This window comes from Rana temporaria, chromosome 4, assembly GCF_905171775.1.
Source record: "Rana temporaria chromosome 4, aRanTem1.1, whole genome shotgun sequence".
Lineage (NCBI taxonomy): Eukaryota > Metazoa > Chordata > Amphibia > Anura > Ranidae > Rana > Rana temporaria.
The window spans coordinates 126043656-126071017 of record NC_053492.1 but is presented as its reverse complement, the minus strand read 5'-3'; the positions used below and the strand labels follow the sequence as shown (position 1 = coordinate 126071017).

Here is a 27362-nt window from a genome sequence, read left to right as displayed (position 1 = left end):
ACACTATTCAGAATCGCCGTTTTCGGCGATCTGAATACTTTGAAGTGCAAAGGAGGGCTTGGAGGTCTTTTAGACCCCGATCCCTCCATAAAGAGTACCTGTCACCACCTATTGCTGTCACAAGGGATGTTTACATTCCTTGTGACAGCAAAAAAAGTGATCAAAATGTAAAAAAAAAAAAAAACACAATTTAATATTATAAAAAAAAATAAATAAATAAGAAAACAAAAAAAAAAATGTTTTAAAGGGTGAACCTCCTTAATCGCGCGATTAATCGTGAGTTAACTATGACATTAATGCGATTAATCACGATTAGAAATTTTAATCGCTTGACAGCACTAATATATATATATATATATATATATATATATATATATATATATATATATATATATATATATATATATATATATATATATATAATGAGAGAGAAATTACATTTTTTATATAGGTAAGGGGCAGCTAGTGACACCGCCTCGTAGAACCTGCAGTTTTTTTGTTTGTTATTGTGGCATGGGGTTCTCCTTAAAATCCATACCAGACCTAAAGGGCCTACTATGGACTGGGTGGGGGGACCCCACGCTGTGTGTCGTGTGTGTGTGTGTGTTTTTTTTTTTATTATTTTTTTGAATTTTTAATTGTCAGAATTTTTTCTTTTCTTTTGCATTCAGCTGTCAGCGGGGAAACCCGCTGACAGCTGATAAGTCATCCGTTGTTAAGGATGCGGAGGCTGGCTTTCTGACCCACTCCTTAGCAATCAGCTATTTGTCAAAAACAACGTGGGGGCACCCAGCTCAGTTTTCTATTGTTAGAAATGTAATAACTATATTGCTTTAATTGCTGTAGTTGATGAAAAAGATTTTAAGTGAAGATTTTAATATTCAACATCAAAAAAATAATAGAAGGTTGTTTTTATCAGCCCCTACAACAGTATTACAAGGAAAAACACTTACTGCATGACTAGTGTGTAACGAGTCACCTCTAAATCTTGTGACCTATATAAAATCTCTTCCTGGGGGTTATTGCATATATGAGTATAACTGGAAATACTATACTGTATGTGTACACTTTCTACTATTTCAGGACACAGTATATAGAATACTGAGAATAATTGATATTTTTAACAAGTAATTCACTCTGCTTTCCCACGTTGCTATACACAGTATCTACTTTATTACAAACTGTATTAAAGGGGTGGTTCCGCCGAAATTCATTTTTTTTTTTAAAAATCCTTTCTCCCGCTTTGTACATATTCAATAATGTACTCACCCGTCCCAGGAATCTAGGCGCCAGCATTCTGAATTCCACCAAAAGAATACTTTATATAACACAGAGATGGACGTTTCCATCTTAGCTCCGGGCAGTCTGAAGCCCAACGTGAGTGTCTTCCGGGATGCGGCGAATGCTGTAGTCCCAGCATTCACCGCTCTATCCCGCGCATGCGCAGTGTTGACGACGAGCCGCACCGTCAACACTGCACAGTTACTGTGACAACGGCGCAGCGTCCTGGAAAGGACTCGCCCGCCCCCTTCACAGTAAACACAAGAGCGATATTACAAGACCTGCTGTAGAGATTTCTCTCCCTGAAAACTTGACGCTGCATTCCCAAGAAGCATAGCGGCTATGCAAGAACAAATTGACACGCCCAGCCCCGCCGAGACAGACCAGGAAGTGCCTGCTTCACAGCGCCTAAAGAAAGGTACAGAAACGTTTTAAAATTTTTTGGATGACGAACGGTTTTTAGGCTGACTGTGCCCTTGTGTTTAACGTGAACTTGTTAGATAGGGTGAACTTCCACTTTAAGGCTAGGTTCACATTTGTGCGGGTCGGGAACTTTTGCAAAATCACGCAAATTCTCGACCCGCAGGCAAAATGCTCTGCTCTTCCTCAGTTGTGCAGGGTGCCGGTTAATTCTTAATGGCACCCATGTGCATTGGCAAAATACACACATTTTCACGCACGTAAAATCGCATGGTTCTGTAGCATGCGGTTTTACAAGTCGGAGACTTCTTAATTTGCGTTACTGCGGGCAGGGCAAACCATAAAAAAAATTAATGAGCTACTCTACCCACAGAATGTGGGTTGCACCGATGTGACTCTATACAGAGCAAATAATACAAGAAAAGAAGCTTGTTGCCCTGATTATACCAAGTACTTTAAGTGCTAGTTCCCACCAGACGCAGTTCCGTGCGCTTTTTTTCTGCACAAAATGCATGCACAGTATTTTTCCATGTATACCAATCGCTCTAGTTCACACAATGCAGTCAGTTCTGCACTGGAAACTGACCGGAAAACTGACTGCATGGTGTGAACTAGAGCCATTGGAATACATGGAAAACACTGTGCATGCATTTTTAGTGCAGAAAAAAAGCGCACGGAACTGCATCTGATGGGAACTGGCCCTGAAGCCCTGTACACACGATCGGTTTGTCTGATGAAAACGGACAGATGGACCGTTTTCATCGGACAAACCGATCGTGCGTGGGCCCCATCGGTTTGCTTTCCAACGGTGGAAAAAAAATAGAACATGTTTTAAAATTTTCCTATGGATAAAAAATCGATAGCAAAAAACAATAGTCTGTGTGGAAGTCCATCGGTCAAAAATCCACGCATGCTCAGAATCAAGTCGACGCATGCTCGGAAGCATTGAACTTAATTTTTGACCGATGGTGTGTAGGCAAGACTGATGAAAGTCAGCTTCATCGGATATCCGACAAAAAAATCCATCGGATTAGATTCCATCAGATATGCGATCGTGTGTACAGGGCTTAAAAATATAAGGAAAATCTCGCACCACAGTGCTCAGAACCTGGTGGCGAATCGCCAGGTGCGGGGCACTGTCATATGGATGGGAGGAATTTTATTTTTTCCTCCTTCATTTTTTTTAAACAAAAGAGTTTCACTTTAACTCGCACTGAGTAGAATGGCTATACTGTATGTACAATTACTGCCACTAATGACAGAGCTAATTTATTTTTATTTTTTTCAGTGAGCTGGTGTAAGGGCATTTAATATGTGACTATAGGAATGCTGTAAAACAGGATTGGTTTACTTGTAAAATCAGTTTCTTGGAGTTCACTAAGGAACACAGGATTTAGTTGTTCAGAGATGATTGAGTTGTAATGCTACCTACAGGAGGATTAGGAGGTAGACTTTCAAGCTATTAGCAGTGCAGGTATTTCTGATTCAGATAGGCCCCTGTCTCTAAAGACCTGGACTTCAAAAGCCATGTCGTTAAAGTCTGCGATAAAGAAGCTAGGTGGTAAACTGGTCCTTGGGAGAGAACATCTGGTTGATCTGCATGAGCCCATGGGATGTCTGCCAGAAGTTTGACAAAGTACCACATCTGCCTAGGCCAATTTATCCACAACTTCCACCATAGAATCTCTGGATCTGGAGACAAATCTGTCCAGTTTGTAGTTGAACCCAGAGGCCAGAAGGTCCACATCCAGCTATGTGTTTTTAGGACACAGGTGGGTGAGGGGACTATTTCCAGGGATCCAGACGCTGAGGTACTCTTTTTCCAACTGTGCATATAAATGGCGGATAAGGCTCGATCATGGAGTTCTGCCCAAGCTAGAATGCTTTCTATCCCCCCTGCAGCAGCAAGACCTTCCTGATAATTGATGTATGTCACAGTTGTGGTGTTGTCCGACTGGATCCTGATAACCCTCCAGTCAGGGTGTCTAGTGTTTCAGGGAAAACCAAAGCACGTGTAGCTTCCAGAATGTTGAGTGGGAGGTAAGAGTGTCTGTCAACCATACAAAAACATACTTGGGGGGCACACCCTAAAATGCTATACATCTAAGATGGTGCTGCTATAAGACCAAAGACAGTACAAAACAGATTATAGCGCACACATGCAAAAATGACATTTACCAGCAAGGCTAATTAAAAACACCTGAACATATTCAAAAATACGGGGTTTGGTCACACTATATGGTCATATAGTGCTAAGCCCACTTACTGCGACAAAGTACCCCAAATTAGTGTCTGTCAACCATGTCCCCTATATTGACAAAAACATTATAGGGAAGGAGGCCCTAGGCAATTTTAATGAGGTTCTTCCAAGACAGATGTAGGAAATATTTCCCCCAACTCCACAGCTGGACTCCTGAGCTGCCATAATATTGTCTTTAGTGTCAGTGGGTCAGTTTGTTTACAGCCAAAACCAATTTGTCCCAAGACAACAACATGTTGTGTTGTCTGGAGTGACACTGAACAAATGTAACTGCCTTGAAGGAGGATACCATCAAGCCCATAACTCTCATGCATAATCATTGGGTTGCACAGCTCCTTAAACAGTAGAATCTGACGGTGGAATGTTATGCCCCGTACACACGATCGGAAATTCCGACAGCAAAAGTCCCATGTGAGCTTTTGAATGGAAATTCTGACCGTGCGTATGCTCCATCGGACTTTTGCTGTCGGAATTTCCGCCACCAAAAGATTTAAAGCTGGTTCTCAAATTTTTAGACGGAAGAAATTCCGTCTGTAGCAAGCGATGCATGCTTGGAAGGGCCGAGTCCTGCATTCGGCGGCTATGGACATGGGAGCATGCCCGCAAGGTAACCCCCTCGGGAAATAGCTTCCCAGAGGGGGCTATCTGATGCAGGGAGGAGTTGAGAGAGCCGAAGAGGATGTTCGGGGCCACACTGTGCAAAACGAGCTGCAGAGTGGAGGTAAGTATGACATGTTTGTTATTTAATAAAAATAAAACCTTTTAGTGTCACGTTAAACCTTGCTGAGCCAGTAGACTCTTAAACAGAGCTGTGTACATTCTTGAGCCTGGCAATTGGCCTAACAGGCACCAAGTGTACATTTCTGATAGTAAAATATGCTCCTCCATACCTGGAAGTATTTAGTATTCCTCCAGGCTCTGGTGGCAAATCATGGTGGTAGCAAAGCAAAGGGAGACATACTTCCACCAGTAAAGTAAACATATTACCTTGCCCACTATGGGCAAATTGCAGGTTCATTTTACATGTGTCAAGAACCTGGTAGAAGCTGAGCCGACAAAAGGGCTCCCCTCCTGTCCAATAGCCCTGGAGTTGGTGACAGGGATGTAGTAGGATGGGGAGTGCAGTAGGTCCTTGCACAGTGGGCGGTCAGACAACAGTCTGGAAGCAGCTGTAGATGCTCAAACTGGACTATGTGGAGAATGGTAGCATACATATGGCGCACAAGAGCTTGTTGGTGCAAGCAGCAAAGCTATAGTCGAATCAAGTCAAAGTCTGCAACATTGGAGTAGCAGAGGTACCAACCCGGAAAACAGGAGCAGGATCAGAAGCCACGGTGGGGTCAATATCAGACAAGCAGCAGAAGTACCAAAACAGAAGGTAGGGGACAAAGTCAGGAAGCAAACCAAAGTCAGTAATAGATCAGGGTCAATGAGCAAACCAGGTCAAATACAAAAGCAGGATGCAGGTCTGGTTACAAGTTATAGTAGCAAGCTGACAACCTATCAACGACTCTCCTTAGTTGTGCTGAGCTTTGAAGACCTATGGGTGGCCAAAACGAGTTAAATCATGCTAATACACACATATTTGCAAATCCACTCACAGCTTTGACTAAATACTGATCCGTGAGCTGCACCATGCACACGCATGGATCTTTGGGCATGGCCATGCACTCGATCTTCCTGATAACATGTTAATTCCTTAATGGAATTAGTCATGTGAGATGAATAGGGCTTCCACTGTGGTTCTCTTGTTTTGAGAATGCTAGTTCCCTGGCGATCATTCTGATGCTTTGACTTCAGTACTGCCTCAGTCGCTGACCTGAACCCGGTATAGTGATCAGGAGGTCTGACGTTCATGTCATGGCATGCTTGTTCTGGGTTTGTAATTCAAACATGCAAATGTCAGATACAGGCATGTAATTAGCATTTTTTTGGAGACCTGCAATGGTAGCCCTCATATTTCTCTTATGACATAGTCACTTTAAATGTAACCAAGTGAAATTCACCCTACTGAATTCAGGCCAGCAGATGGTGGATTCGGATTGTTTGTTGTTGGTTACTGCACTTATGAATTAGCACTATATATTGAATAAGGCCATTTATGATCGGATATGAATTACTAATGTAGTCGTACAGATAATAATGTTCAGCTCACTGTATCAGTTTGATTTGCATGACAGGATTTTAATATATGGCAATACCTCGGCCTGACTCACTGAACATGGTTACTTCCTATGTTTCCCCTTCTGCAGCCAGACTTATTTTTAGTGGCTTCGTCAGCCCAGAGTCTTCTCTGGTTTTGTTGCCATAGGAACGGCTGTTAGAGGTACCAGAGTCACAGCCGAAGGCGTCCTCCTATATTTTCTGTGCTGGGAAGGAGTTCTGCTCCCTATAATAAAAAACACATACAAAAATGTACATCCATCAAGGGATACAACAATGTAATCAGACCAGCAACTTATATATTCAGATCAGCTTTCTAATGTCATTCTGTTAAAGTTAATCTTTGGCTAAGGGCTTTTTTGTTCTTCTTTGTATTAAACATTTTACAAGTGGTATTAAAGCACAGTTACAGAAAATCATAAAGGTAAAGTAAATAACTTAACAGCTTAGAATTGCTACCTTTATATCAAGGCCTGTGATATATGAGTAAAGTAAATGCGACTGGAAAAGCCAAATTAACAAAAAACGATAAAGGTGGCAGAGTCATGCTTCCACCTTACACAAATATATTTTACAAATTGTACAAATATGCTACGTTTCTGTAATCTGGGAATATATTTCTGAAGAATAGACCTTCACTAAAAAAAAAAATGAATGCCTAACCAGTCACTGAAGCAGACTTTTGGTCAATTGCTAACTAAGGCTCTTTAGGATTTTTCTTTTTATTATTTATCTGCCCAGAATTACACTATTCTCAGCATTTAATAAGCCCTGGTGAAGTGGGGTCCCTCAGAGCCCCCACAATGGCCTGAGTATTTACTATAGAATACCCTAAACACTGGACTGTACACACCTTTTAGGGCTTTCTTCCATACTGTATCAGTTTGATCTGCATGATAGGATTTTAATATATGGCAATATCTCTGTATCGACTGGCATTTGCTCACAGCAATTGGGATTTGCACCATCGTGGAAGTCTATGGAAATGCAAAAAACACTTGAAGCGGGTCAAATCCATGTCAGGGGGTAGTCAGCTGCAGGTCAAATACACCTGTCAAATGGTGAATGTGTTGTGGATAACTCTGCGCTGCTAATAATAAATGGTGAATGATCTGAGTCCTTAAGACCCCTTTCACACTGGAGGCGTTTTTCAGGTGCTTTAGCGCTAGAAATATTGCCTGTAAAGCGCCTGAAAAATGCCTCATCTGCAATCCCAGTGTGAAAGCTTGAGTGCTTTCACACTGGGGTGCTGTGCTGGCAGGACGTCAAAAAAAGTCCTGCAAGTAGATTCTTTGAGGCACTTTAGGAGCGGTGTAAGCACCTCTCCTAAAGTGCCCCTGCCCATTAAAATCAATGGGCAGCGCCGCCAAAGCGCCTGGGCAGTGCCTCTTTTAACTATTTATTCAGCCACTAGCAGGGGTTAAAAGCGCCTCTAAAACGACAGTAAAGCGCTGCTAATACTAGCGGCACTTTACCACCGACACCACCCGCACTTTCAGTGTGAAAGAGCTCTAAAGGAGAAGTACAGCCAAAGCTCGTGGGTGAAGAGGAGTGAAGATCATTCTGCACTCCTATGACCCGTTTTTAGCAGACAGCTGGCAATAGCCCGCTGTCGGCTGACGTCATAGAGCTGGTCACGATCATATGGTCGGGATCCACCCACACGCCTAGACCGGCACCTGGCTCAGCCTCTCAGCGAGCCACTGAGAGCCTGAGCCAACCCCTCCCACCCCCTCCACAGCCCAGTGCTCCAGCTCTCTGCTCACAGAGCTTTGAGACCCAAGCAATCAGTGGTGTTTGAACGCTTGGTTCTCTGCATTAGAGCCGGCGGGGGACAGATGCAGCATCGGACCGATGCTGCATCCACATGGGTAAGTATGATTAAAAAAAAAAATAAGAATTCCCATACTTCTCTTTTAAGTTGATGTGAGATACAAGTTATTGAAGGCCCCCTGTTTTCCGGAGAGCTGCCTAATGGGAAATGCACTATACGAAATGAAAGTAACCACAGGATCCTAATCGGCTAAAAAATAAAACCCAGGCAATGGCATATTAACATCTTAATTTTAATAAACATAATAACCAAGGAAAAATTTAAATAAGCACCAAAACATTAAAAACTACATTTATAAAGGTGAGCATTACAGGGAATAATTACACAAACCTGTATATAATGTTTATGAAATTAAAGGTTCTTGTCTGTCTTTATAATAAGGATGGAAGTTGTCAAAAGTGATCACAACTTCATGTAGATTTTACTTGGCAGAAAATAAAAAGTACACAGTGCATCACTGAATTTCCTCCATCTGTTCTAATAAGTTTAATACAATCTGCTGAGCCATCTGTTATTGGTTTAAAGCTTCTGTCTGTTATCATATGGCTTTTTTTTTAGCTGCTTCATACCTTTTATGTACACAGTGTGACTGTTCATGAAGTAGAGGTACCTATACCTGTATCCAGATGTGAACTGAACAACTTGTGTATTTCAGATTGTCATGTACATAGGTCAAGCTTCAAAAGATCTCCTAAAGTGGCCTCGTCCTTCCTCTCCTCCTGTGGTAAAGCTGGAAACCAGGGTGGAAGCAGAATATGGAATGCCATCAACTCATGCTATAGCTGCTACTGCAATTTCCTTCACTTTCCTACTGGCCTCAATAGGACGTTATCAGGTAAGCTGCTCTGCCATCTAATTTGAAATCAAGTTTTTTATTGCTACGTCTTATATACAGTACAGCTTCTGTATTTAAAAATCCAGCTATAGGTGTACATACAGTTATAGTGGTATACCTACCAACTGTGTGAGATGAGAAAACTAATACATTTTAGCAAAAAGTATATAGACAACGGAAACACCTTCCATACCTCCCAATTACAGGAACGATGAAGAAATAATATAGAACAAAGATTGGTTAAACTTACAAGTACCTTTTTTATTTTTATTTTTTTTTATTTATTTTTTACACCACTACTTTTCCTTCATATTGGCTTTTCAAAATTACAGATTAATAATTTAAAGGTTGGATAAAAGGCGTAACTAGTTCAGCTCCTTGGGCATAATATTTATGTCAAAAGAGTGAACCATTAATTAAAAGTTGTAGCAGTCATCAGCTGTTGCAGGTTTTTTTCAGCTGGCTTCCAGCTTCAAAGTGAAAGTGATGCTGAGGCTCCATAACCGCCTATTACTTTCGAAGAGCGGGTGGTGTGGTGCTTTCCCCCGCTGGCAAGTCTCTCTGTGATTCCCAGGCTCTTCGGCTCACACCAGGACCACAAAGGACATCTTCAGGGTGGGGAGCGGTGTGAGAGTGAGGCAAATCCATGCCTCAATTTCCCCTGCAAACAAATAAATCAGAATCAACAATGATTTTGTCACTTGCGATTTCAGATCCACCATTTCCTGGCCAGTACAGCCAGGCGACGCATCTAACCAAGCCGATCTGTGCTTGGTTAGATGGTGTGAAGGACAGGGGAGACATTGGGGTCTATTTAGACCCCTAATGTCTCCAAAAAAAGTACCCATAACTTTCCCAATGTGATCACTTGGGTGTTTGGTAATCCCCTGTAACAGGAATTAAGAAAAAATAAACAAATAAAAGAAAAAAAATAGGTAAAGATAAAATTATAATAAAATGCAATAAAGGAGAAACTCCTTTGGCTGGGCTTCTCGTATGGGTCACAGGAGTGCAATTTGTTTTGCACTCCTGTGACGTCACAGAAATCAGTCCAGAAACCGCGTTATCCCGACAACTGGAGTCTGGATCCTCCAGGTGACTGGACTGATGCACGTCTTAGCCTCTCAGTGATTTGCTAAGAACTTGAGACAGCCGCTTGCCACCCCTCCACAGCTCAGTGCTCCAGTGAGCGTGGAGAAGCAGACCGGAGAGCTGCTGATTGACAGTCAGCAGCTCTCTGCTCGGAGAGCTGTGAGAACCGAGCCATCAGTGATGTTCGATAGCTCGTTTCTCAGTGTAGAGGCGCCAGGGGACAAATGCATCCACCTAGGTAAGTATAATGCTTATCTTTTAAGAAAAAAAATGCCATAACCCCCATTGCCCCACACACATGCAGAGTGTGCATGCGTATGTAAATTGTGGTTGCACCACTCGTGTGACATATTGCTGTGAACATCAAAGTGAGCGCAACAGTTCTAGCACAAGAGTTTCAGGTTAATTCTAAACCTATGAACTGTAAAGGCTCTTAAAGTGCCACCTATGGAGATTTTTAGGTACTGTCGTTTTTTGCGATATCACGGACGCACACGAAAAATGCTGTATAATAAACAGTTGCGCAAATATCATGTAACATAAAAACTACCATCTTTTTATTCTACGGGGCCTCTGCTTTCAGAAAAAATATAATGTTATGGGGATTTAAGTATTTTATTGCCAAAATTAAGATTTTCACACATGTACAAAAATTAAAACATTTGCTCTAGAGCAGTGGTCTTCAAACTACGGCCCTCCAGTTGTTCAGGAACTACAATTCCCATCATGCCTAGTCATGTCCGTGAATGTCAAAGTTTTACAATGCCTCATGGGATGTGTAGTTCCGCAACAGCTGGAGGGCCGTAGTTTGAGGATCCCTGCTCTAGAGCAACTAGTTGACGTAGGGTAATATTTATGGTAGCTAAATAGTACATTTTTTATTTCTCTTTTTCAATTTTACTTGTGTAGCACCCTGCTCCTGATGATCAGGCGCTATGTTTAAATTTAGTGGGAGTCTGAGCTGGTAGTTAGCTCAGGCTTTGATGATTAAGGCTAAATCAGCCTCTGTTCTGGCTATAGCTGTGCTTGGAGGGTTTTCCAATTGTTTGCCTGTAGGTGGCGTTACCACCACAGGCCAATGTTGGAACACAGGCAGGCCAGAGTGTATTGGGTGTTTTTCCCCGGGAACAGCCCAGTGGGAGTGGTCTCCCCGCTGGGCATGCTGGAGAAGGATACTTAAGAGGCAGACGCCATTTTCTCGAGGTCTTTGCCTCGTAGCCCTCCTGGCTCGAGGTATGTGATGGTCCATTTTTCAGCCCTGGGACCACGTTGGCCCGAGGCTGCAATTCAGCCAGGTAGGCCCAGTCGTCTTGACTGGGGCCTGCACTTTGAAGGTGATCCTGTGCTGTCTGTCCTGCGGGAGGAAGCCACTCAAAGGAGGAAACCAGGGGAGGACCTGTCCTGGAGAGGACCAAGCGAAGGGCTGGTATCTCGGGAGAGGCCTGGTAACTTTGTTGGAGGATGCACCATATTCTGTGGTGCCGGGTCGGCTTAAAGGCTCTAAACTGTACGGCTGGAGATCCGGTTACTAAATCCTGTGGCAGAGGATTCTGGAACACATTATTTCTACTCTGAAAGAAAGGTCTGTGGCAGAGACTGTATTATTTTTGTCCGTGCGTCATCCCGGCTGCTAGGTCAGTGAGAGAGGCCTATCCGGGTGAGCAATACCCACTCTGAGAAAAGTGGTGAGTTGACTTTTGAAAACCATAGAAGTTCCCCAGTGATCTGCATCGTGTGCTTGAACCTTCCCCTGACCCTCCATCCCTCTACCTATACAAGTTTGTGTGAAATTAAAAACCTGACACTGAAGTTTCTTAGAATCTCATCTCATCCCCTAGACAACGAAGAAGGAGGAACGTGCAAGGCCCAAATTTAAACCAGCAGCTCCTACGGGGGCAGTGCTACACTTGTCAGTGCAGCACAGCCTGGAGCCCTCCCAATCTACCACGTCTTCTCATAGTGGAGACATCCCACAATGCAATGCCTCTTGCCTTGGCACTGCCACAAGTTGTGGGGGAGCATATCTATTGCTGCATTAACAGAGATTGCAAAAACCTTTTTTGCTTGCATGCTACAAGATAGAAGGGGTGAAGCTCCAGAAATGCTTAGGGGTGCTGAAAAGAGTACTAAAAAAATGTAATTGCCCCATACCGAAAAAATAAGTATCCGTAATTACTTTGGCATTACTGGATATACAGCACATAATCCTAGCTTATAGTTATACCATTTTTAAAATAAAAAGGTGCCAAAACACTTATATCTTGTAAACATTCAATGATATATATAGCTGTGTAGATGCTAAATCCTCCTACCTTAGTTTAATTGTTCCCTTTCTGTTTCTTATGTTGATGTTTATTGTAAACTTTGTTATCGTTTTTCATTTCTTACGGTGTATGTCTCTTCATTCTATATGCCTGGAGCAAAGACCTAATCCCTTATTGAACTGTCGATACCGTGGGGGTCATTTGGATCTCACTTCATGGGACACAATTTGAACCCAATTGGGGTGTCCGAGGGGGAGATTCACCCTCTTTCAGTGTCAGAGATAGTTGAGTAACTAATAGTAGTGATTGGAGGCTGGTCTCGCTATTAAACTCCTAAATGAGTGCCTATTTGTAACTTTGAATGAGAGTATTGACATTGTTGCGTACCAAGGCATTGGTTGATACCCTAATTTTGTGCTATATTCTACATGCGGTATACTTTGTATCTTCTGTTCTTTGAAAACTCAATAAAAATTATTGAAAGAAAAAAAGGTGCCAAAACTGCCACACTATAATGCATTAATTTATGACTGTGTACGGTAAGACCTAACAACGTGTTAATGACAGGAGGGAGATACAAATCCACATCTCTATGGGTCTCGGTGTAATATTATCAGAGTACAGACATAAAGAGAGAAGGCTCAGTTGAAAAAACAAAGATGCACATAAATGAAGATATGCCCAGAGGACCTGGGATTCATTTTTATGATCTGCAGTAAAATCCTAAAATGTACAGTAGCTATAATCTATAATTTCATTGTGCTATAACCTATGTTCTGCATTGTACATTTGAACCCTCAATGACATATACATAATGGGCCAGATTCAGAGAGTTCGGCGCATCTTTAGATAGGCGTATCGCATCTCGTAACATTAAGAGGCAAGTACAGTATTCACAAAGCACTTGCTCCCATATGTACGCCGGCATAACGTAAATGGGCCGGCGTAAGCCCGCCTAATTCAAAGTAGCAAGGCAGTGGGCGTGTTGTATTCAAATGAATCGTGACCCCATGTGAATGCATGGCCGAACGAACGGCGCATGCTCAGAATCACGTTGCAAATACTCCCTACGATACGACGGCTCAATGCGTATGACGTGAACCTAACTTACGCCCAGCCCCATTCACGTACGACTTGCGTAAACGACATAAAATCCGACGGCACTTCCGACGTCCATACCCTAAACGACTTAGACCAGCTTTTTGGTGGTTTAATTTTACGCCGGAAAAACGCCTTACGTAAACGACGTAGATTACAGCGACGGGCGCAAGTACGTTCGTGAATCGGCGTATCTAGCTTATTTACATATTTGACACGTAAATCAACAAAAGCGCCCTTTGCGGCCAGCGTAAATATGCACCCAAGATACAACAGCGTAGGAGACTTACGTCGGTCGTATCTTGGCAAAATCTCATTTTAAGAATGAGCGCATAGATACGACGGCGCACATTCGGACTTACAACGGCGTATCTACGGGCCAATATATTTAATGTACAGAACACGTAGGTAACTGCAATTTATTTATTTATTTTTTTAAGCCAAGAACTTTTTTTTTTGCAAAGCTCAGCAAAGTGAGAGTTGACCTGTTGTCTGTTCTCTTTGTAGTTCCCGCTTGTCCTGGGATTTATAGCTGCCCTCTGTCTTTCTACGCTAGTGTCCCTCAGCCGCTTGTATACAGGGATGCACACGGTTCTGGTAAGTGTCCTGAATTGTCTCTCCGATCTTAGTTTATTATTATTCTCGAAAATGTTACATAACATATAATTGGCTTCTTTTGCCAGTATTGTTCTTACCTCTAGGGTTTAGAAATTCTTCCTTGATAGCAGAGAGGTAAAGCATGTCACAGTATTCTTAGGAGCTGTGTCCCTAGTGGCCAAACTGAAAACATTTTTTCAAAAAGTAAATGCGTATTTCAGGAGCTCTATGGATCACACAGAATTGAAAATACTGAGAAAATGTTTGATGCATGCATCTATTTTCATCACATTTGCATTTTTTTACATTAAAAATATTAATTTGCAATTATTTTCATCTAATGATCCAATACATTGATTGACTGAATTCAAAATGATGATCAATTGAAGGTGTTTGTAAAAGCTAAAGTTTTTTTTTGTTTTTTTTTACCTTGGAGTGATACTAAAGGAAAAAATAAAATAACAAGCATGTCATACTTACCTGATTTGTACAATGGTTTTGCACAGAGCAGCCCTGATTCTCCTCTTCTTGGGTTCTCCCACAGGTGCGCTGGGCTTCTCCACTGTGCTGAGTGCCCCCACTGAGTGCAAACCGCTTGCTTTGGGGCAGGATAGCTCCTGAGCTGGCCCTGTGTGTCCAATGCCCCCAAAAACTCAGCCCCGCCCCCTCCTCACTAAGTGTGAATGACAGCAGTGGGAGCCATGAGGAAGGACAGAGCCGCGAGAACAGCTGCTCTTGTGCACTTTGCTGGATCGAGTTCGGGCTCAGGTAAGTGGTGGGGTGGGCGGGGAAGCTGCACACAGAAGTTTTTTTTACCTTCATGCATAGAATGTATGAAGATAAAAACCTGTCTTTAGAACCACTTTAATGCATTCTCTGCATTAAACTAAAACAACTTTTATAGATGCAGCTTCCCCTAAATACTTATCTGAGCCCGATCGCAGTCCAGTGCTAAGCTCAAGCGTAAACAACGTTGCTCTCTCTCTCTCCCTCCTCACTGGACTCTATGAGAGCAGCAGAATGCTGCTGTCAATCAAATTCGGTGACGAGTGACGAAACAGTGCAAGAGAGAAATCACCGCTCTAGGATACCAATCAAAAAGTCTCCTCACCTGATCCAAAGCCACGGGTGTTGGCAATGCATGGAATGATGCAAAATTAAGGAAAAACGTTCTGGACAGCCGCACTCCAAAAATTAATTGCTTTTATTGTAAAATAAAAAAAAACACACAAATCATGCCACAGCAGACGGGGTAAAAACTGACGCGTTTCACACCAAACTTTAGTGCTTATTCATAGCTTAAGCTATGAATAAGCACTAAAGTTTGGTGTGAAACGCGTCAGTTTTACCCTGTCTGCTGTGGCATGATTTGTGTTTTTTTTTTTATTTTACAATAAAAGCAATTAATTTTTAGAGTGTGGCTGTCCAGAACATTTTTCCTTCATGACGACACAGTGCAGCTTAGGATTGAGCCTGTATGAGTATCCGCCACCCCCAGCAAGTGGCTTGCTAGTGGGGTTACTCAAAGGCAGGAGTGCCAGCAGAGGACCCCAGAAGAGGAGGATCCAGGCTGCTCTGGACAAAACTATTACACAGAGCAAGAAAGTATATATATATTTTTTTTAAAGATTCTTTAGGCCGGTGCGTCCCTGTTCGCGGTTTCAGCCTGAATTTTTGGCTGAATTCGAAACCTAAAACGGACAAAAAGACACACAGGGCTCATGTGCAAATTCGCACCAGAGCCGCAGCGGAGATATGTGAACTGGCGCTATAGAGCAGGTGAAAATCTGCTGCTTTTGCGAATTGGATGCGGTCAAAACACCCATATTCAATTCGCAATAGTGTGAACCCAGCCTTACAATTACTTTTAATATGTTTTTTTTTTATACTCTATATAGGTTGCTTTAAAGTTTACCATATTTGTCACATCCACATTTCTTTTTGATTTGAGGCAAACAAGTGAATCCAAAGTGATCACAAAAATGGTCATACACACTTTAATAGATATGATTAAAATATTATCAAATGATGGGATTAAATCCTATATGGGCACTTTTAGACAAATATCCAGATATGTATCTATCTGTATAGTTGGAACTGTCAGATTGTTTGCTCTTGGACAACAGTTATGCTTGCCTGATTTTCCATCTTAAAGTGTAATTATGAGTAAAATTAAAAATGCCATGTTTGTTGCAATCTATTAGTAGCGTGAAGAGATACATTTTTGTTCCCCCCTGTAACATAGATTTATTACCTGCCAGTAGATCTGTAAATCTTCCACTTCCTATAACAGGCAACAATGCTGTTCTTTCTGTAGTGAAAGCACACCGCAGAGTTGTAGACAGGGTATTCTTGGGTGGATATGAAGTTTTAAATGGAAGATGCAAAGCAATTAAGGTCCAACTCCATCTTACAATTTTTAAAGTGGTTACAGCAACAGGTGTTTTTTTATTATTTAATTTTGAATTAATCCATATGATTAAAAGCTGTGCTTTTGTAAGCAACCCTGCCGTTGTTAAACACTTCGATCCAACCCCTGCAATGGAAACTTTTGTTGGACAACGTGGTCTGTCCATTTTGTAAAGCCCTGTGCAAACGGTTGGGGCTATATATATCCTGCATTATAAAAAGTGTAATAATGGAAGTGGGAAAATAACAGATCCACTGGCAGGAACAACAATTAATAAAACTGTTACAGGGAGGACATGGAAAAAACAAAAACAGTTATGTTACAGCTTCTGACAGGCTGCATCATACAGAATGTACCGTATTTATCAGCGTATACCGCACACTTTTTCCCCCTTAAAATCAGGGGAAAATCGTGGGTGCGCGATATACGCCGATCCCCGCTTCCCGCACTGTGTTTGAACGCCGCCTCCGACATATACCAAGCACAGTACACTCGGACAGGCTCGGCTCCCCTTGCGGTTTATGCCTTGTGCCGTCTCCTAGCCTTTATGCGAGCGGAACCGAGCGTGGCCGAGTGTACTGCGCTCGGTATATGTCGGCGACGTTCAAACACGGCGCCGGGAAGCGGGGATCGACTCAAAAACAGCACGGGAGAAGCGGGGAGGACACCACCAAGGCCGCCGACGGACGCCGGACCGGACAAGGCCGCCGATGGACGCCAGGCAAGACACCGACGAGGGGCATTCAAACTGTAATGCTGCATACACACGGTCGTGTTTCGTCATGAAAAAAATGACATTTTTAAAAACGTCATTTAAAATCATTGTGTGTGCGCTTCACATCGTTTTTCGGCTTCTGAAAAACGACAATTTTTTTTCGAACATGCTTTTTTTTTAATGTCATTTTTTAAAACGTCGTTTTTCGGGTTGTAAAAAATTATCGTGTGTGGGCTAAAATGATGTTTTAAACCCGCGCATGCCCAGAAGCGAGTTATGAGACGGGAGCGCTCTAACACGGAATCGGCTAAAGCAGCCCCCACACGATGGTGTGTGGGCAACATCGTTTTTAATGATGAAGTTTGAAAAACTTTCTTTTTTTAGACATGCTGAAAATGTCATTTTTTTATGCCGAAAAACGATCGTGTGTACGCGGCATTTTTTTTCCTGAAATTTCCCTTCCAGGTTGGGGGTGCGCGCTATACGCCGGGCTGCGCTATATGAAGATAAATACGATAATTCTTTATGTTTCCCAAACTACCACTTTAAGATTATTGGACATTTGTGTACATGCCCAATTCCTGTTCTTGAAAATATTGTATACATATGATCTGGCACCACTGTATGCGTATTTGTTTTTCCAACAAAAGAAATGTGGTACTGTTTATGATAGGGGTCTCCAAACTTTCAAAACAAAGGGCCAGTTTACTGCCCTTCAGACTTCAAAGGGGCCGGACTATGGCCTGTGGGAGTAGAAAATGCCCCATCATTGGTATTATTTGGATAACATTGTTGGTATCATGGTAAGAAATAGTGTCCCATCATTGGTGTCAGTGGGAGGAATAGTGCACCATCGTTGGTATTGGTGGGAGGAATAGTGTCCTATCATCGATATTGGTGGAATCAATAAAGCTCAATCATTGGTGTGAGTGGGAGGAATAGTGCACCACCATTATCAATAGTGGGAGGAATAGTGCACCATCCTTGGTGTCAGTAGGAGGAATAGTACCCCCATCATTAGTGTCAGTGGGAGGAAGAGTATCATTGATATTGGTGGAAGGAATCGTGTCCAAGCATTACAGTGAAAGGAATAGTGCCCTGATGTTGGTATCAGTGACAGGAATAATGAACCATCATTTGTATCAGTGGGAGGAATAGTGACCCAAGGGCCGGAAAAAAAGCAAGCAATGGGCCACATTTTGGAGACCGCAAGGTTTATGAAATAATCATTGGTATGAAAGAGAGTTCATTTGAGTGGTAACCACAAATCTGGGGAGGGTAGCCACTCTTGTCTTTGGCTAACCTACGAAATAATTATAACTAATAATCTATATATCCAACTATTTGTGCACTACAAATTTTTTGGTATATGTAAAAAAAATGTATTAAATACACCTAAATCTGTGTCGGTATGCCAAGTCATCAGTCTCTTATATGCTTGAAAACATCCATAGAAACTATGGGCCTGATCCACAAAAGGGATACGCCGGCGTATCTACTGATACGCCATTGTATCCCTGTTTCTCAAGTCGTCTTCCAGGACGGCACCTTGAGAGTAGACTGGCTCCACCTGACAGGAAACACAATCAGAAAGAGGTTTAAAAGCCCCGCCCCTCCCCGTGCACCTCAGTTATTGATTGTGTTTCCCACCAGCGAAACAGTTTATTATTTTTTGTTAGACCTAAGGCCTGGGGCTGGTGGTCCCCCTCCGGGTACTGAGCAGTGGGTCCTGGGAGGCCGTCCCTGCCTCAGCTAAAGGTATTATGCCTGTCCCGGGGGGTTTTCCCCGTGTGATAGGGGGGGGGAGGAAGATTGCAATACCCCCCTTCTTTCCTTTCTGTAGGAATCCCTGGGATAGTGGCTATCCCAGTACTCCTATTTTGGCCATGTTCCCTCTCCTCCAGGACCCCTTACCTGCTGGGCGGGTGTGAGGGCTTCCTCAGCGTGGCTCCGGTGTGCTGTCCTCCCGGGGACATTTTCGAATGGAGCCAGCAGTCGACGCCGCGTCACAGGCGGCGCGCGGTGATGACGCACTTCCGGTCTTCACCAAAATGGAGGCCGCCAGCGGCGTCGGCTCCTCGCTGTTCTCACTGCAGCAAGGAGGAGAGTGGCGCCTGCACGACTTCGCTATGGAGCGCGAGGATCGTTCGCTAACAGCCGCTGCCGAGGACACCACCAAGGGTGAGTCTGCCTCAGAATGTCAGGGGGGCATATTGGACTGGGTCCTCTCCCCCCCCCCCCTCCTCTCACACTTGATGTATGGACTGTAATATTTTTTCTCTCCCCTTACAGGGGAGGAGGTTTCTGCCCAGGGGGAAGCTGCTAATCTCTCCCTAAAACACACTTCCAAAACCAAGAGGTGTGGTAACTGTAGCATTAAGCTGGCTGCAGATTACTCCAAACTTCTTTGTGCCAAATGCATACAAAAACTGTCAGGAAAGGAAACTTCCCTGATTATGAAGGAATTCCTAACTGTCCAATCCCAAATGCTCTCCACGTTAAAAGAATTTAAGGACACCTTAAAAAATAGGGATCCTGAGCCCATAGCAGCCGGCCCCTCTTCCCAAGAGAGCTCATCCACCCCAGTGCCACGAGTTTCCAGGGCCAGGGAGTCTCTCCTATCTGACACCGAAGATTCAGAGGCTGCAGAAGATGGGGTAATTGATAGCCATTCTGAGGATGAGGATGAGGATGAGGATGCCAGATCAGGCAAATATATTTTTTCTGCAGATGACATGGGGGGTCTGCTGTCTGCTGTCTATGCCTCTGAGGGGATCCAACAGCCAGCAGAGCTGGTGTCGCCTCAGGACAGAATGTACCAGGGTCTAGCTAAACCTCAGCCAAAGGTTATCCCAGTCCATCAGTCACTTAAAGATATAGTTCTGAGGGAATGGGCTGAGCCTGAAAAGAAACTGCTAAGGTACAAGACCTGGAAGAGGCGCTGTCCCTTTAAGGAGGAGTTAGAAAATACCTTGTTTAAAACTCCTAAACTAGATGCATCTCTAGCACAACTCTCCAGGCAGTCTGACCTCTCGTTTGAGGATGCAGGGAACTTAAAGGATTCCTTAGACAGGCGGGCAGACACCTCCCTTCGCAGGGCCTGGGAGGCTAATGCGGCCGCCCTTGGACCCGCTTTGGCCTCTTCCTGCATCGCTAGGAATGCAGATACCTGGTTAACCAGACTTCTGGAGCATGTACCTCAGACCTCCAAGTTTAAAGAAATTAGAGATTCTCTTACAGTCATAGGCAGTGCGGTAGCCTATCTTGCAGATACAGTCCGATCCTCTGCTAAGACGGGTGCTCTCGTCAACGCCGCCAGAAGGGCGGTATGGCTCAAGACGTGGGAAGGTGATCTTGCCTCCAAGACCCGTCTATGTGCCCTGCCCTTTGAAGGCACTCTTCTCTTTGGGGCAGGACTTGATCAAGCTCTAACTAGGGCCTCAGAAAAGGGGAAACGGTTTCCCCCAAAACCCAGACCTAACAGGAGATGATTTTTTCGAGGCCCCCAGAATAAAAACCGACCTTCTGACCGAAGATCGGCCTTTAATAAGCGATGGATCGCGGGAAAGGATAAGCCAAAAGGGGGTATCCTTTTCCCCGATCCCAAACCCGCAGGTAAGGACTCCAAGTGACTTAAGAGTCGGGGTAAGACTCTCCCAATTTTTTCCAGCCTGGGAGAGTATAACGCGGAGTCCTCACATTTTGCAAATAGTGAGGGAAGGTTACAGATTGGAATTCCGCCAACTTCCCCCCCCAATATTCCTCCTCACCCATCTACCCCAAGATCCCCTCAAGGCAGCTGCCCTTCTGGGAAATGTGGCAGATCTAGCTCAGCAGGGAGTCATAATCCCAGTTCCGCCAGGACAACAGGGTCAGGGGGTGTATTCACATATTTTCATGGTGCCCAAGCCTTCGGGGAAATTCCGATTGATCATAAATTTAAGACCTTTAAATACCTTCCTCCTCTACAAGAAGTTCCGCATGGAAAACATTTACAGTCTCAAGGGACTGTTGTTAGAAGGAGTCTTCATGGTAACCATAGACTTGAGGGACGCCTACCTCCATGTCCCAATCTTCGGGGACCATCAAAGGTTCCTCCGATTTGCCATTGCCTCCCCTCAGGGGATTCAGCACTGGCAGTTCACCGCACTCCCCTTTGGTCTGGCCTCCAGCCCAAGGGTTTTCACGAAAGTCCTGGCAGAGGTGGTCGCCTTTCTACACCTGAAAGGGATCTCCCTTGTCCCCTACCTGGACGACCTACTGCTTTTCAACCCCAGCCGAGAACTTCTTCTCTCGGATCTGACCACCGTCCTGACTACTCTGGAATCTTTGGGATGGATTGTAAACAGAGAAAAATCTTCTCTCCTGCCAGAACAGAGAAAAATGTATCTGGGGTTCCTGATAGATTCCGTAGAGAAAAAGCTGGTTCTTCCAGAGGAGAAGATCCAGAGACTCGGGTCAGTGGTCAGGTCCGTCATGGGTTCAATAGAAATTTCCCTCAGACAGATCATGAGGTTACTGGGACTGATGACCTCATGCATCCCAGCGGTCCCATGGGCCCAGCTTCATTACAGAACCCTGCAGGCCTTCCTGCTCTCCTCCTGGGACGGGAAGGACTCATCCCTAGACTCCAGGGTCAGCATCCCGGAGTCTGTAAAATGCACACTGGGGTGGTGGCTCATTTCTCAGAATTTGGAGGAAGGCCTCCCATGGAACCAGACAAATCCTCTCAGGATAACCACGGATGCCAGCTCCTGGGGGTGGGGAGCCCACATGTCGGGTCTCCAGGCCCAGGGGTCCTGGGATCGACAACAGAGCAGGTCCTCTTCCAACTTCCGCGAATTATTAGCGGTCGGGAAGGCCTTGGAGGCGTTCGAGGAGAGAGTCATAAACCAAGAAATACAGATTCTCTCCGACAACGCAACCACAGTGGCGTTCATAAATCACCAGGGAGGCACCAGGTCCCGTTCCCTCCTAAGGCTGTCCTTAGAAATTCTGGGTTGGGCAGAACAGAGAGTCCTCTCCCTTTCAGCTATCCACATACGGGGAGTCCTAAACCTAGAAGCGGACTTTCTAAGCCGCCAACCCATCCTCCAGGGGGAGTGGGAATTAAATCGAGAAGTCTTCGACTGGGTTCGACATCGTTTCGGCAACCCAGAGATAGACCTCTTCGCGAACAGGAAGAACAGGAAGGTAGAAAGGTTCTTCTCCCTCTCCCGGGATCAGGGATCGGAGGGTGTGGACGCGTTGGCACAGGCCTGGACATTTCAGCTGGCCTATGCCTTCCCTCCCCTGAGTCTGATCCCAAGGGTCCTACAGAAACTGAGCCGCTCACGAGGGAAGCTGATCCTGATCGCTCCCCAGTGGCCCAAAAGAGCTTGGTTCCCAATGTTAGAACGTTGGTCTGTTCTTCCCCCCCTTCCTCTCCCGGTCCGAGTGGACCTTCTGCGGCAGGGACCGATCTTTCACCCAGAGCCCGACTTTTTCAGTCTGACGGCCTGGTACTTGAGAGGTGGAACCTGCAGCGGAGAGGATGTTCGGAGAAGGTAATAAATACCCTTTTGGCTAGTCATAAGGAGGTCACTAGAAAGATTTATGCTAAGACCTGGGGGATCTTTTCACGCTGGTGTGCAGCCAGGCAAGCCCCACTACCTGAAATATCTGTCATCCTGGAATTTCTCCAGGAAGGAGTTGATCTAGGACTAGCCACAAGAACCTTAAGAGTACAAATAGCCGCCTTGTCCTACTTTTTAGACAAGAGGCTGGCCCTGGATCCGCTGATCAAGAGGTTCCTGTCGGCTAGGGATAGGTTATCCCCTATTCAAATCTCCAGGGTTCCCCCCTGGGACCTCACCTTGGTACTAGACCATTTATCCAAACCTCCGTTTGAACCGATAGACAGCATTCCGGTTAGGCTGTTGACATTTAAATTCTCCTTTCTTCTGGCTATTACTACGGCCAAAAGAATAGGAGACATGCAGGCGCTCTCAATAAAAGAGCCTTATTTTCGTCTTTTTGAAGACAGGGTAGTCCTAAGTCAGGATCCCCTGTACCTACCTAAGGTGGCAACGAAATTTCATAGGTCACAAGAAATTATTCTTCCTTCATTTTGCGCAAATCCACAGAACGAAAGGGAAAAGACCTTCCACTGTTTGGATGTAAGACGCTGTTTGTTAAGTTATTTGGAAAGGGTGAGCGAGTTCAGACGCTCATCACACTTGCTAATTAATTTTTCAGGACAGAAAAAGGGTTGCCAAGCATCTAGAGCCTCTATATCTAGGTGGATAAGACAGGCAATTTCATTAGCATACATTAAGGCTGGCAAAACAGTACCTAAAGTCAAGGCACATTCCACGAGATCTATAGCAACCTCCTGGGCAGAGAGAGCAGGAGTTTCAGTGGAACAAATCTGTAGATCAGCAACGTGGTCAAGCCAGAACACTTTTCTCAAACACTACCGAGTGGAACTTCTGTCACCCCAAGACTTGACGTTTGGCAGAAGAATCCTGCAGGCAGTGGTCCCGCCCTAAGGTAGGCCTGAGGGTTACTTGCTTATCTCTCAAGGTGCCGTCCTGGAAGACGACTTGAGAAAATACCAGTTACACTTACGGTAGCTGTTTTTCTGTAAGTCTTACAGGACGGCAGGCCTATTTCCCACCCTGAGGAATTTATATGGTTTGTATTTTTATATACTGGTTCCCGTGCTCTAATGGTGGTTACTTTATCACTAACTGAGGTGCACGGGGAGGGGCGGGGCTTTTAAACCTCTTTCTGATTGTGTTTCCTGTCAGGTGGAGCCAGTCTACTCTCAAGGTGCCGTCCTGTAAGACTTACAGAAAAACAGCTACCGTAAGTGTAACTGGTATTTTCTATCTATGGAACTGATCCACAGAATCAGTTTAACATAGATAGGCAGAAGATCCGACATGTGTAAGGGACTTACACTGTCGGATCTTAGGATGCAGTACCGCAGCCGCCGCTGGGGGCTTTTCTCGTCGAAATCCAGCGTCGGGTATGCAAATTAGCACTTACGGAGATCCACAAAGCTTTTACGCTTCGTTTTTTCTCCGTAAGTATTAGTTTGCCGTCGCAAAATTAGGGCTGCTTTTACAAAGTGTAAAGTTAGTACGCCATGTAAAAGTAGACCCTTCTTTCCCGCGACGCTGTCAAATTTTTTTTTTTATTTTTTTTTTTCCCGCCGCATCTTTTTTTTTTCCCGACGCAACTTTTTTTACCCGGCGCGATTCACAAAACTCGGCGTAACGTAATTTCGCACAATGCACGTCGGGAAAATCGCGTCGGGAGCATGCGCAGTACTTCCGGCACGGGAGCGCGCCTAATTTAAATGGGACTCACCCCATTAGATTGGGCACGCCTTGCGCCGGCCGGATTTAAGTTACACCGCAGAAAATTTCTAGGTAAGTGCTTTGTGGATCGGGCACTTAGGTAGAAATTTTCCGGCAGTGTAACTTAAATGGGAATATTTAAGTTACGGCGGCTGGCTGTGGATCTGGCCCTGTCTGCTTAGCTACTATTGCTGCCAAGCTGTCAGTGCTTATGTTAAATATACACCTAACTACAAAAAGGTAAGGAGGAAATATTTTCATCGCTATACTACTGAAATTTTAAATAGAGGGTACCAAAACCACAGGCTTCGGACTGCTGACACTCAGCAGAGTGAATTTAAAAGCAAAACTAAATTCTGCATTGCTTCATTCCTCTCTAGAAATTGTTGATAGATATTCTTTAAATGTTATCCTAGTAATGGGAGATTTGCTGATTTCATATTTCTAAGTTTTGCACATTAGCAAGTGTAGGTTAGTTTGTAAAGAGAGATTTATTCTTGTATAAAACAAAATAGCATTATACAAATGGGTATTTTGCTTTCCCTCCTTGGCCACTTATGATCAATGTTTCTTCAATGAATAAGATCCTCATAATGTGGGGAGAACAATAGTGTATGTTTGCTGCTAACTGACCTGTTGAAGTCAGCCAGGCCCAAGACGCCTTTCTTGAGATGGATGGCAGCTGTCGATTACATTCCTGACCTTATTGCTTCCCTTGCATGGGCTCGTGGGATGACTCACTAAAGCATATATTCCTCCTCTGTATCTCAATGCCCCTTTCAGTTTAACTTGTGGCTGCAGCCCTGGGCAAGAGAAGCATGCAATTAGTGCACCATAGATATTTCAATGAAAATGATTACACAGAGAGGAACAATAGCATCCTCTGGTCCCTTCACAGCGGGAGTTCAGGGTAGTACAGTGCAAGTCAGTGATTTGCTGCCTTTTCCAGCAGGGAATGGATTAGACTTCAGAGACACATTACCATGGCTTATGTGGCTACTAGGCATTTGGAAACTGCCAATAAGTCTTGAAAGTATTTTGAAGGAATCAAAGAAGTTTTTAAACACTGAATCACGTGAAGGTTTCATGGGATAATGGCCATCCAATAATACAACCTTTGAAGATGAAATGGGGATGTCTTGTAGTATTAAGATCGTTTTATTAGTCTGGTTTTTGAATGACTGTCAAAGGGGGTCTTTGAGTTCCATCAGGAGATCACAATTTGCAATCTAGACATTAAAGCGCTAGTGGTTAATATGCAGTCTCCTCAACATCCATAATTTACTCTTTGACCTCATTCATACCTCTTTTGTCAATTGAGCCAAATGGCTGAAGAAAGCCAGTACAGAGAATGTGTAGCAAATAGGCAGTTATGGGGTCTGTGCATCTTGGCAAGGTATAGCTCTAAAAGCCCCCCTCCTTGGTCAGAAGAATTACAATTTGTTTATGACTGGTAAAGTACACAAGCTGCTAGCTTAATGATTTACTTAAAGTGTTACTATAAAAAGTTATTTTTTCCCCCATTCTACAAGCCCTATAGATTTTGCAGCAAGGCTCTCGCCATTGATTACATTGCTTGTTTGGCTTCTTCACCCAATGTCCACATTGGGGCCAAAAGTGTGCATGCACGGACATCGGGCTAAGAACATGAGATGAAGCAATGCAAACAAGGCCTCTGGAACGTGTGTATAAAGATATATGAGGGGGCAACATCTGCTTAGGAGAGGCAAAAGTGTAGGGAGAATTTGAGTTTTTCATTACATTTTTATATTTTGTGTGTTCACTTCAGATTCCCAAACCGGTGCAGTAGGGCTGAAAAAAAAACATACTTTACATATTGATTTTTTTTTTCTTCTTCTTCACAGGATGTTATTTGTGGAGTTTCCATTGCCCTGTTTTTTTTGGCAGCAACTTTTCCTGTGTGGCATTTCATTGATCATCAACTTTTGACAAACTCAATTTGTCCAGTGATAGCTGTAACTGCGGGTTTCCTTCTGAGCTACAATTACCCAAAGCTGGATCACTACAGTACCACCAGGGCAGACACAACTGTCATACTGGGTGTTGGAGCAGGGACCTGTGTAGGTGTCTGGTTAACCAATCAGTTGGGCCTTACTTACACTCCAGCTGGTGATTTCCCACTGACTATCCCACCAATAACATTTAACCTGTTGCTCAAGGTCATACTGAGATTTATTCTTGGTGTTTTCCTTCTGGTTGTCACAAGGTATGTTGCTAAAACACTATCTCTTAAAGCACTTGGCTCATGGTACAAAGTTTCAATGCATGACCAGCTGGTGAAGCAAAGGCTTGAAATTGAAGTTCCTTATAAATATGTGACATATACATCTATAGGAATTGTAGCAACAGCTATTGTTCCTTGGTTATATCACATGCTGGACCTGTAACTATGATTTGTCAGAGAATTGACCAGATCTACATTCTAAAAGATGTTCTTCAATGAATATATGATGATATTCAGGAACCGTCGCAGAAAGAAAACCAACAATGTTTTCCTGTAACATCAAAATGTGGAATGAAACCATGTCGACAACCAAGATTTGTTTATTTTTTTCCTGAATTCGGATATATCAACATTGAACTTGATTTCACATTGAGCACCAATGTCTCATTTGATAAGCAACTTTGTGCCAATCTTTGTGAACTATATATTGTATCTGTATATAGCGAAAGTTTACAGAATTTGTATTGCACTGATGTTTTTTTTTTTTCCATTTTTATTACTATGTTGTATGTACAGTTTTTACAGATAAAAATTACGACAATGGGTGTTCTTAATAAGCAATAGGAGCTTCACCCACAGGTTTGACTGAATTTGCACAAAACAGTATGTGCGCGCGTGTGTGTATATGTATATGTATATGTATATGTATATGTATATGTATATATATATATATATATATATATATGTGTGTATATATATATGTGTATATATATATATATATATATATATATATATATAAAAACAGTGAGATAATATTATTGGATTTGATGCATATATATGATTCACATTGTGACATGTATAT

General features: G+C 43.6%; 1 protein-coding gene across 1 annotated transcript in view; it reads left to right on the top strand.

The window, feature by feature from the left end:
* The window catches only part of SGPP2 (sphingosine-1-phosphate phosphatase 2), an 82144-nt gene extending 55115 nt beyond the window's left edge, over nt 1-27029 (top strand). Inside the window, exons 4-6 of the mRNA XM_040349039.1 lie at nt 8614-8793; nt 13755-13844; nt 26181-27029. Of these exons, the coding sequence (XP_040204973.1) occupies nt 8614-8793; nt 13755-13844; nt 26181-26723 (813 nt within the window). The 3' untranslated portion in view covers nt 26724-27029. The remainder of the gene's footprint in view (nt 1-8613; nt 8794-13754; nt 13845-26180) is intronic.
* The last annotated feature ends 333 nt before the right edge of the window (nt 27030-27362 follow it).